The sequence below is a fragment of the Lagopus muta genome, chromosome 21 (assembly GCF_023343835.1).
Source record: "Lagopus muta isolate bLagMut1 chromosome 21, bLagMut1 primary, whole genome shotgun sequence".
Lineage (NCBI taxonomy): Eukaryota > Metazoa > Chordata > Aves > Galliformes > Phasianidae > Lagopus > Lagopus muta.
Genome location: NC_064453.1, coordinates 4,219,647 through 4,232,157, shown reverse-complemented (window position 1 = coordinate 4,232,157; position 12,511 = coordinate 4,219,647). Strand labels below are relative to the sequence as shown.

General features: G+C 45.4%; 1 protein-coding gene across 6 annotated transcripts in view; it reads right to left on the bottom strand.

Moving 5' to 3' along the window:
- Window positions 1-12,511, bottom strand: part of SPEN (spen family transcriptional repressor) — a 56,412-nt gene that overhangs the window by 30,293 nt on the left and 13,608 nt on the right. For all 6 annotated transcript variants that reach the window (XM_048967420.1, XM_048967421.1, XM_048967423.1 and 3 more), the window contains exons 2-3: window positions 10,891-11,211; window positions 7,120-7,596 (exon numbers count right to left, since the gene is read on the bottom strand). In XM_048967420.1, the coding sequence (XP_048823377.1) occupies window positions 7,120-7,596; window positions 10,891-11,211 (798 nt within the window). The remainder of the gene's footprint in view (window positions 1-7,119; window positions 7,597-10,890; window positions 11,212-12,511) is intronic.

Here is a 12,511-nt window from a genome sequence, read left to right as displayed (position 1 = left end):
TTCTGTCATGGGAGCTGCAGCGAAAGCTGAGCCAAGACACACAGCTGATAAACACTGCTGCTTCAGTAAAACTGGGAGCGTGCAGAGCTTAATATAGAAATTCCATTTCTGACGGGTAAAGCTGTGCAAGTTTGGTCCTTCTAAAAATGGCCACCATTGTCCCAGGGGTGAGAATGGACAAAGCAACGTTATTGCTCAATCAGAAATAAGGATGTGTACTAAGGGTGGCTTGGAAACAAGTTCTATTGCCCGACACCTCATCCAGCTTGTTAAAGAAATGCCAACTACATCAAAGGCTGACTGGTCTCCCAGGCTTCTTTATTTTACACCAACCACAGCAGCTGGAGCAGAGGGTGAGTGCTGTCCTCCTGCACAGGGCTATTGCAAAAGGAAGGCCTGGGAAAACCATGTTGCTCCTGTGATTGCAGGAGGTGCACGACAGAAAAGGGAAGACGTGTGATGAGTTGTATGCTGAGGATTAATTTGTCGTTTGAAAATGCAAAGAACAGATGGATCTCTTGGCTAGGACTATAATTGGAAATGACTTCACTTGCTGCCCACGTGCAAATAAAAATAAAACTAAAAGTAGAACTTTCAGTGAAATTTCTCATGAATAGAAAACACTTAAGCCACAAATGTTAAAATAAAACAGTTTCTGGAACAGGTGAAGTGCTGCAGTGTAGTATCATATCATAGGAAAAAACGTGCCTATCTGTTAAGCAACCACACAGAGTTCTGCCAGACTTCAACATCCACAAACCAAAGGCAGCGTGACATGATGGAGCAGCCCCTGAGTTCCTCTCTGAGACAACATCTGACAGTCCCCTACTGCAAACGCTGTCAGCAGTATTTGCTGTGATGCAGTGATTAAACATCAGTGTGGCTGGGAGCCCAGGGACACACACAGCACTGCTCTGCGACCATCTATTAAGCAGCAATCCCGCTCCCCTTCCCCAAAAAGCCCAGCAGTGCCATCCCCCCAACGAGGCCGTGAAGTGAGGGAGGGTGAAGGCTTGGATACTTGTGGGAAAAATGCAAAAGTGCAGAAAAATGCAAATGAAAAACATCACCCACGTGAACACCCTCAGTCCAAGGAATTCCCATGCAGGCTGGCTGCCCCCACTGCTCACTGGGCAGCAGGAGTTAACTCCCATCCACAGCAAGCCACACAACGTTCATTAAACTTCTTCCTTTCCTTTGCACGTGGTTTGAAAAAGTCAAGGGAAATATTAATACTAAAAAGCAAACTCAACAAAAACGACATCTGAGATCGGCGTGAGATAGCATCTGTGTTCCTGTGACCACGAAACGAGCCGCTCCTCACCTCCCTCCTCAGAACAAACACAGCAGCACGACAGAGCCCAGCAGTGCAGGGCATCTCCTGCTCTCCAGCCGGGCTGAACGCCGCCCCGCACGCCTCGGGAAAGTGAGGGGGGACAGAAAAGAGGTACGAACCTGACAGCTTCCTTTCTTTGCCTATTCATCCTTCACAATCCAGACAACAGGACACGCCAGGCGGTAAACAAACATGTCAGGGAGGGGCTAACTTCCAAGCAGCTGGGTGAGCCTGCCATAATTTAAGGGTTTGAGGTCTTGCAGCACTCTTACCAAACCAGGTGTCAGATGATACAAGGAGGTCAGAGCTGGAGCAGCCACAACAAGCAGGGCACTCTGCAGCTCCCCACGGCCAGGTGATACAGGGCTGCTGGGGCTGGGAATCGACAGGCAGAGAACAAAGCTGCTCTTTCACACGTTATCGCAGGGTGGGCCAGCAACGCCTCTGACTTTTGTACTCTCAAATGGAAGTGTGATGATAAATCATGTGAATGTCCTCTGGATGGGGTGGGTTTGTGCCTCAACTACCGACTCCTGAAGCGTTCCATGACTTTTTATTAATTTTGCCCAGGTATAAAAACAGTGAAGGTTTCTGGGCACTGGGAAAACACAAAGCAGCTGGGGAAGAAACAAGACAGACCTGAAAACCACTTCACTCTCAGACAGGATCCTCCAGAAGGTGCTCTCACTGCAATCCTCCATTTTTAAGCATCTCCTAGCTAAAATAATCACCAGGAGCTACAAAAAGCAACTGTGCACTGAGCTAAGGACATTTTTCAGAGAGATACTTGGAAGGCTCCACATTTCACTCCTGCAACCAGGAGCACTTGTGCTCGCAGGCAGACAGGCTGCTTGTTTCTAAATCCAGCACATAGCAGGAAAGAAAAAATAGGTCTCCCTGCTTTTATCACCAGAATCTCACACGAAGGAAGGATGCTCGGAGAAGCCTGATTTCTCCATGCCAAACACACTAGAAGGGTTAGTTTTGTTCTCCTAGCAGTTGAGCATTTAATAAATGGTAACATAAGGTTCTGCTTTTTATTAACACGCTATCTATGCAGTGTGTTTCCTTACTCTTCCCTTTACAAACTCACCTTCTGCTTCCCTTTAAACAAAACATGCAGTCATGCCTTTGGCATTTCAGAAATTATGACTACATCCTGGCCCACGCAAACTGCTTCCCCTTCACGCTGCCCTCCCTTCTCCCTCCCACTGTGATTTGCCACTCGTAACCACGCCGCGTTCTCTTCAGCAAACTGCATTCCTGGCTGACTGGAAGGATCTCAGAGGCAGATCTAATCGCTCCTTAAGAAGCTTTCGTGCTTAAAACCCTGATGCCATCATTAGTGGTTTCGGCAGCAGCGAAGTCACAGGCAGACTATGGCTGATGCGTGGAAGTTAAGGGTAAGCCGAAGTGCATCAGTTACATGGCTAATTCAGTGGCTAAAGATTAAGGGAGGATATTCAATCTTTTTCCAGTAAGGTTTATTTGCCATTAATCCTCACCTGGGTCACCTCAGTTTGAACACGGCATAAACAACTTAGGTTGTTTTTAAGGTTAATGCCTGGGTCTCTCAAACAGAGTCACGTCCCTTCAGATCTATAAGGAAGGCAGCACATTGCCTGCACTTGTGCCCCTGGCACAGCCAAAAACGCTCTCCTTGGGGAAAAAAATACATCACTGTATTTGCAAACTCGCCTTTTAAGACATGAAGTGACTCTGTGTCTGTGCTTTAATGGCCACACGTATGACTGAACACAGACGCTGGCTGGAGCTCTCCTTTGATCATCGTAATGACCAGCATTTCTTCAGGAAGCATTTAATACAACCTTCCTTCTTTCCATTCATTCCTCCACGTGAATATTCATTAGAAATTATTAAGCTGCTCATTATTCCAGAGGTCTTTATGATGGGAATCCCCTCCCCTACCTTTTGGTGCCTGCCATGCCACAGCTCCACGGCGGAGCACACAGCAGGTGCTGCAGTGCCTCCCATCCCTTCCACTGCCCCTCACATCCCAGGCCTATTTCCCTCCAAGACAGCAGGACTCCGACCCCCAGCTCTGCACAGCCATCACTCTTGGTGTTTTCTGCTTTGTCTTTTTTTTAGCTTTTGATTTCCTCTGATTCTCCAGCACACAGCAGCAAAAGGAGGCGGCTTTCTCCATGCCTTAGCCTCGCTGCTGAGAAGGAAGACGGGCCGCTTCAACTTCCCTGACCTCAGCTAATTCTTTCCTTCCCTCAGCCTACTCGAGATGATTAAGCAAAACACTTGGAAGGAAATCAAAGACTTAAAAACGCACTGAGAAGTGACCGTTTTGCTAAGGCACGGCCCCATCCACCAGCACAAGGCAGCCAGCCTGGGCTGCAGAGGAAATCCACGCTGCTGCAGTGTGCGTGGGATCGAGGAACTGCAGCGTGGAACTCACAGGGATGGAGCTGCCATGACAACAGCACGGTTTCTGTGCCATGTGGGGTCTCCCAAAAAGCAGGGAAGGAAAATCTGGCCTTGCAGACACCTCCAAGCCTTCCTGCTCGGAGCAGGCTGAGGGTCAGGCGCACCCGAAGGCTGGAGTTCTGCTGCCAACATCCTTGACCTCACAATCATTAAGCAAAGGCTGAGCTGATTGCAAGCTGCCCTCACAGCACTACAAATAAAACTGCACAGACATGTTCCTTTCCAAAGGGAACCTCGGGCTGCTGAGTGCAAACCTGAAGGCACAATCGCACACGTCCACGTGCTGGAAATCCCGCACGGCTGCTTATCTTCTAAATGACTCCTTTGCAGTTCCCATTACAAATCCCCTACACGCATTTCAAGTATCTAAACCTTGACAAAAGAAAAGCTTTGTTCCTTTTCTTTTTTTTGAACAATCTGCAGAGCATCTTCCCTCCCATTATGGCCCAGGAAAACCATCTCCGTGCCATGGAAACTGTATTTACTCCACACACCCCTCAGGAAACCACACCACAAGGAACGCAGCCATGCCTTCTCCCTTGCTGCCCTTTTGCTCCTCCTTCCCAGCCCAAAGGAGTGGTGCTGGCACACACAGCTTCCATGCTGTTTAACACCTGCACTGCTCACAGCCCCACTGTTTGACCACAGCGCTTTTGGGGCGTGGGTGAGCGACCCACCCGTGTGTGCAAACAGGGTGACAAAGTGCTCTCCAACACAAACAATCACAGTGGCTCCGCGTCAGAACAGAGCAGAGCAGAATCGAATCGCATCCCATCCTGCTGCCTGCCATGCTCAGGGCTAACTGGAAGCTGAACACACAATTCAAGGCGTTCTCCATTCCCTCTCTGGCACGGGGAACCAACAGCCCTGCTCAGAACCTGTTCTGTGGCTTCATCACCATCACAGAGAAGATATTTCTCCCAGTGCGCAGTGATTCCAAACAGTGAGGACCTGAATATTCTCAGCATGACAGAACGGACCGTTTCCACCTCACCAGGCACTCATCATTTACGCTGCCAAGCACAGTGTGTGCTGAGAACATGGAAGCCCCACTTCATGACTTCAAGGCCAGGTGGGACCTTGCTTTACAAGGTAAATGCATGGTTAAATGCTTATCTATCTAGCCTCATGCTTACAGACACGTACAACTCCCTTCTGATCCTTCAACATGAAAACTACCTCCAAGATTCTATCACTTGTTCCACTGAATTTGAATTTATAGAAAGACCAAAAAAACAGTTTGTTTCCCTTTCCTTCCAGAGCATCACCTCATTTTCCATTGCCAGAGCTACAGACTGTCAAGAAAATGAAATGCCCAAAGAGCAGACAGCACTTATCTCCTGATTAAATCTGCAAACCTTGTTCCAGTGGGATAAGATCTAAAACTCACACTGTGTTTCCCCCAGCCTCAACATCCTCACAGCGGCGTTTTATAGATACTACAAGTTCCTTGGACTCCATTCTATCCTCACTGCGAGCAAAGGAGCACCAGAAGAGAGGATTTTTCCTGCTTGTGTTTTGTTTTTTTTTAAACCTTTACTGCAACCAGGACTTTTTCAGTTCAGCTCTCATTTGTTGAGACCTCTGAAGTCTGAAGGACCTGGATTTCTGCATCCAGGAGGAGAAAACAGCATACAAGAGAACTCACTTCTCACACCGCCCATCTAACCCTTCTGGTCCAAGCAAGGAAGACTTCATGAGAATAACTATTAGAGAATTACCACTGGTAAAATTCAATTCAAGGTAACAACCAAACACTAAATATTTATACTGCTACACGTATTTACTTATTACATATTTCAGGGTTTTTAAAAAGAACTGGGATGCAAAGGAAATGTTTCCAACTCCGGAAGGCCTTCACCAAATAACACGGAACAACCACAGGCACAGCAGCAACTTCTTCGTTTCCACACTCAGGGTGGATTTGCTCTCAAAAAGTTACATATCTGAGAGGCATTTTAAGATGAATTTTCCACTCACTTAAAGAAATCCAATCTCGTACTCTTTTTTTTTTTCTTTTTCCCTGTATGTGGTTAATGAAGCCACAGAAATTACAGAATTACAGAACCAAGGACACGCTCTTATCGCTAGGGAAATGCATCTGGATTTTAAAAATTCTTCCAAGTCTACAATTTTTGCTGCAAGGAAACATAGGAAGAAATTGGAAAGGCAAACATTCATCTTTTAAATGTCAGCGGTAAGAGGGAATGAAGAGGAAGCAGGCCAATAATACTCATCATTTCTAAAAATACTATAAAATTCACCCTGTATAAAGTAGCTGGACCTTAAAATAAACTTATGCCCTAATTTAAAACAGGAGAACTATTAACCCGTTCTCCGATCATGTCGAGAGCAGCCCAGCCTGCAGCAAGGCTTTGGCTCTGCACGCTGTTTCATCTAGCCAGCACCTCAAGGATCCTGCACATATCCACCATGACAAACAGTGAACACCATCAACAGCACAGACCTCAACTCTGTTTTGTACCAACTCAGCCTCTCTATCTTTCATGTCAGCTTACTCCTACATCAATGAATAGCTGCCACCAAACACCTTCTGGTTCAGAGGCTCACGACCCTGCACCGTGCCTCACAAACTGCCATCAATCTGCAGCACAAAGATGAGGCACCAGGAACACAGAGTTGGCACACTGGGTTGGGCAGCAGCACATTGGGTTGGGAGATGGCACGCTGGGTTGGGTTACAGTAGATTGGGTTGGATGGTGGCACAATGAGTTGGCTTATGGTGCATTGGGTTGGGTGATGGCACACCAACCTGGGTGATGGTATGTTGGACTAGACGATAGCACACTGAGTTGAGTGATGGCACACTGGATTGGGTTATGGTAGGGTGGGTTGGATGGTGGCACAGTGAGTTGGGTTATGGTGCATTGGGTTGGATGGTGGCACACCAAGTTGGGTGATGGCATGCTGGACTGGGTGATGGCACACCAAGCTGGGTGATGGCATGCTGGACTAGATGATAGCACACTGAGTTGAGTGATGGCACACTGGATTGGGTTATGGTAGGGTGGGTTGGATGGTGGCACAGTGAGTTGGGTTATGGTGCATTGGGTTGGATGGTGGCACACAGTTGAGTGATGGCATGCTGGACTGGGTGATGGCACACCAAGCTGGGTGATGGCACGTTGGACTGGGTGATAGCACACCAAGCTGGGTGATGGCACGTTGGACTGGCTGATAGCACATTGGGTTGGGTGACGGCACAATGAGTTACAGCACATTGGATTGGGTGATGGCACGTTGGGTTGAGTTACGGCGCATTGGATCGGGTGACACCGCGTCCACCGCAGCCACGAGAGGCCTACCTGTCACTGCTGGTACTGCTGCTGCTGCTGATGGAGTCACTGCTGGAAGACCGACTCCTGGAGCCGCTGCCGCTGGGGGAGCGCGTGGGCCTGGAGGCCTGGCTGGCCAGCCGCTGCGGGGACTGGGTCCGGGACTGGGACGAATGCGGCGAGCGGCTCCTGCTGTGCTGGTAATTCCGTTCTGGCCTTCTGCCTCGTACCTCCCGTGTAATATCATCCCTGTAGATATCCCTGTGTACCACACTGGGCAATGTAAACTGTTCCCGGGCCCTAGGTTCGTAACGGGGGTCGTGAGCATCAAAACGGTTTGGACTTCGACTCCGAGAAGTATAATAGAGCCCATGTTGTAAAGTCCGCTCTCGAGGATCTCTATAGTAATCCTGATCGTAATGCCTTGTCCGATCAAATCCTCCCGTCCCCCGTTCATGGTGTCCATAGGCACTATGTTCATAAGCACGCTCCCTGTTATCTGAAGCCCTGCATTTAGGAGGAGGGAAAAATATTTAATCCATCAGCAAGGGGCAAGCACAACTAAAAGCAAATCATGCAAACATTCACTTCAGCACTGAACTTATTTTTGCGACTGCTTCTCTGCTAAAGAGCAATAACCTACCAAGCAAACACTGACAAACTTAAAACGTTTTACTTAACTCCAAAGTTATATTCATATACAATAAAGCTGAGCAATCACTTTGTTTTAATTACAGATTGGGCTTTCATGACCAGCATCTTGACTGCACAGGAAAAAAAATAAAGCTTTATAGTGCAGAATCCTCATGTAAATTGTTGGTTTGGGTCTGGTTGTTGCTTTCATCATTTTCTTTAAAATTCAGCAAACACTGAAAAAAACTTCATGGTTTTAAACAATTAATTTTATTTATTTATTTACTTATTTTGCTTTAAGAGCTTCAGAAATTTTTCTTGAATTTGGCAATGCCTGGAACTCGTGTAATTATCCCTCTGCACAAATGGCATCACAAATTGGGCTGTAGCCATGAAAGCCTCAGTGCAAAGCATGACCCAGAGGTAAGAAGCTGCTTTCAAAAGGGGTAGTATTACCCACACAAAAGCCCAGAAAATTAGGGGTTTTCTTCTTGTTGTTGTAAAATATTTCATTCTTTTAGAAGGATTTTTTCTTTTAATTGGAGAGCTACACTCAGTTCTTGTTAAAGCTGGAGCCTCTAATTGATCAGAATACTTAAATTGTAAGTATTCGTATCACCTAAAAAGATGCAGGCCCTCAAAATACACTAAAAATCTACACAAAGAGCAGAAGTCAATTTTTCTGTAAGTGTTTGTTGAGATTGTTGTTACTGCAATCACAGAATTTGTATCTGTGTAAGCAGGCCAGTTTGGAGATCCATTTTGTTTCAGTATTTGAAATACTTTGTAGGTCACTTAAGGAAAGCCGTTCTAAGAATGTTAGTGTGATCTCAAACAAAGATACAGTAAAACTAACAGATACAGGCACGTTGTACACCGCACAGCAGTCTAATTTAGACAAACACCAGCACGGGGTGTCTAAATCAGCTCTGCAACATGGCAGATCGAGAACGATTGCGCCCAACGCTTAAAAAATACTTGCAAAATTCTAAATAGGGCAGGAGAGCCAAAGTTAATTTAAAAATTCAATTATCCACCTTATGAAGGACATTTCAACCTTTTTCTCAGCCTTCTCAGAATCAATTATTAGTCACTTCAGTCCCCGGAATCCTAATAACCCAATTCTTCCCTGCCCTTCCTCCTCCCCTGCTGCATCATGGCTCTGTTTCCCATTTAAAATGGCAGAACCATTCCAGATATCTTTTATAAACTCCAAATCAGATTTGAATCTTTTTTGATTAGCGTCTCAGGAAGTTTAATTCCTTCTGCAATGAATCACAGGATCCTTCATCCTCTAAATATATTCACTCTCTGTTGTTCAATTATAACTCATTTTCAGAGTTATTTTCAGAGCTAACTCATGTCTTGCCTGCATTTTTTTTCCCTCAAAAATTATATATAAAAAACTCCCTGGCTGCTGCAGTAGGAAATTTCATTGATGTGCATACATGCTTCAAATTCATTCCTGCCTTATCTCTCGCTGGCAACAATAGCATTTCTAAAGACATTTCAGGGTCTAGCACAGAAACATGTCTCTCTTTTCCCCCCTTTTGAAGGACCACGATCAACATTTTCATAAATGATTGCATTTAGCATCCTACAAAGTGTTAATCAGAGAAAGCTGATTTAATCAGGTAAGAGAAAAAGCAGTATTTTCTAAAGGGTTACTGCTACAGCTGAGATAAAAGAACAAAGTCCTTCCATGAAAAGGACACAGAAGACAGACAGAGGAGCTAGCAGAGCTGAAAATCTAATGGCTACAGTGCTTTTTTGATTTATCTATTAGTACTAAGTACTACTGGAGTTAGTGGAAAGAGAGGGTTTGACTTGGGTTAGGAGAGGGGCTAATATACACAGGGCAGGACATACCAACCTTTTTCAAGTGTGGAAACACGACCTATATTCCCAATTAAATCTAGGGAGAGAATTGTGAACATAACTTCCCCAATTTTGGCCCCTCTTACAGGGGTAATCCACCTTCTTAATGGGCAAGGGTGTCAAATGATATTTTGGATGAACCAACAAGAAAAAAAAAATCTTATTGACAAGACAAAAAAAAAAATTCCACTGGAAGCAAGTAGTCCCAGACTGAAACCGTAACTCTGAAACCCCCAGACTTCTTTCTTGAGACAGAAGGCACTTAATAGATCCATTACTTTAATTTCCAGCCCTACGTCTGAATCAAGCAGCTGGTAGTTGGCCCAATGCACGAGGGCGCTCATCGCTGTTGGCCAGCAGGCATCCTCGAGCCGCCTTGTAACCATCCAGCCCCGTCAGTTTTTGGTTGGTGTATCCACAAACTGATTGTTAGCGCCACGTCCTTAAAGCTAAAGTACACTTAATGTGGAGCAACAAAGAGCTTTTAAGAGACTAGATAGTAATCCACTCCCCATGGCTACTGACGTCTTGACTGTATACCATCCAGTAAATTCAAGGCAGTGGTTCTCATCCCAGCATTTTAAAAAAAAAAAACTATAATTTCCAAAATTTAGTCATGTCCATCAGCACTTTTTTTGCCAATACCATCAGAAAGAATAATCCCAATAGCTTGGAAATGATGTAGATCCAAAATGGAAACATCACAAGCTGCCTTCGGTCTTCTCCATCCAAGCGTTATTTCCATGGCTAAGTGTTGTTTGTAGAATCCAAGGGACTGCATCATTAAATTCTACTAGGAAATTTTTGGTGACAATCCAATTAACACATAAACTGCGTATAGTGAGAACTGAGAACTAGGCATCAAGCTTTCACAGAATTTTAGGTTCTAGTATTCCGAAGATACTCCATAGAGAACTTCACCACATGTTGTAGTAAGATAACTCCATCTGGCAGTAGGGATACATCCGAATAAGGCCTTAATATTATCCAAGAAATGGAATCGTTACTTCTAGAAAAGAGTAACTCCAATATCGATGCTGGCCAAAGGAAATCTTCCATCTTAAAACCACCTTATTTCAAGTGTAGATATCCAACCAGCTGCAGAAAACATCCTTTATGGATCCACCAGGTACCAGCCACTGGGATAGAAATCACTTCCGTTTCCAACCCAAAATAGGAAGCATAGATAATTCCCAAAATTTTAAATCCATCTGGGGCCCCTATATATGAGTTTGTGTTTCTCACCATATCAAATACAAAATACCTGCCTAGAGAAACCTTGGAACTTACCCATCAAGTCTCCGCTCATAACGTCCTTCCCGTGCATGAAGCGATGGTGGGGGGCCATAAGTGGGCCCCCCCCCACCTCCTCTGAACCCAGAAACCTCTCTACTACGAGATGCTATGGAAACTGTATCATCCAATCCCCGAGCAGCACTGGGAATGGTTCCTGGTTCATTATAATCCGTCCGTAGGTCTCTATCGCCCATTTTGTTGACAGAGTTGTGCGCCTTCTGTGCACTTTTGATGTCCACAAAATCCACAAACGCTGCCACTCCGCCTTCCGACCCCCTCTTAGGGAGTATTTTGACGCTTTCGACACGTCCATATCTGGAAGAAAAGCAAAGCAAAGCAAAAATATTAATGCAAGGAGAAAAAGACCACATTTAATAACATTACCAACTGAAAACTCAGCATCAGTTGCAAGCAGTTTGCATGGGGAAACCCATCTCAAAACACATCAGAGGCTGGAGGAGGCGTTTTAAAAGGGGAAACTAAGGCACATGCATTTTCCAGAATAAATCCAACCCCCCTCCTTCACTTGGCCTTACACAAGGTCTCTGTTTTTACAATCACACAGCAGCAGCAGCCAAAGAAATAGAAAGGTATTTGCAATTAGAGCAGCCCTTCTAATTTTTAATCCGACGAGCAAGACATAATTAAAGCGAAACTGTGTCACAACAAGTAAAAATAAAGACATCTCAGAAATCTCCTCAAGAAAAAAATGACCTTGACACAGCAATTCCACTACTCTGATCTATATTTAATCCATTCAGCACTAAAGCAAGTCTTCATTCTCATCCCTGCTGCCGATCTGCAGCCCACTTATTCCAGACACCCCTCAGGACACGCATGCCTCCTGCCCCACATGAAGGGATGAGAACAAGTCCACGAAAAAAAACCCAAAAAACACATTTTTGAGAACTGCACACAGCATTCAGATTGCTCCGAGGCAGCCAGCAGGGTCAGCAGAGCAGGTAAGGGCTTTTAACTTCAATGTTCATCCGTGACTAAAAGGAACAAAACCTTTATTTTGGAATGTATGGCAAACCGGGGATAAATGAAGGGGGAAAAAAAATCATGAAATATTAGTGAAACAAACAAAGAATTATTGCAAAATTCTTCTATTCCCAAAGGCAGCACGATGCTGAACAGATGTAAGCTGATCTTAGACAAGAAAAGCTGCTTTCAGCTGTGCATGCACAAATAAAAGCCAATAGGGCTGTGTGTGTGAGGAGCCCACATCTGTTTTGCGCATGGCTTTCAGTTCACCTGAAGATTTCATCATTGTTACTGGATGACTAATTGGTAAACACGATCTCAAAACCTGCCTCACCGACTGCCGGCTCCTCGTTCCAACCCGGCCCACTGAGCTTTGCAGATCATCTGCTTCGCATTTCACTTCTATTTTTCTCTATTTCCCCCCCCTCCAAATACAGCACAGTGGTCATTAAGGAATGTGTGCACAAACAAGAGCATCTTTCAAGTGAATGAAAAAGCTCCTTGTTAGCCATAAAAAGGCAGGGGCGCGTATGGCACGCATCTGTGCCTGGACACTGCCCAGGACTTGGTGCTCCATTCCCAGGGGGGTTTTCAAACCTGAGACACCAAACTGCAGCGCTGGTTATGT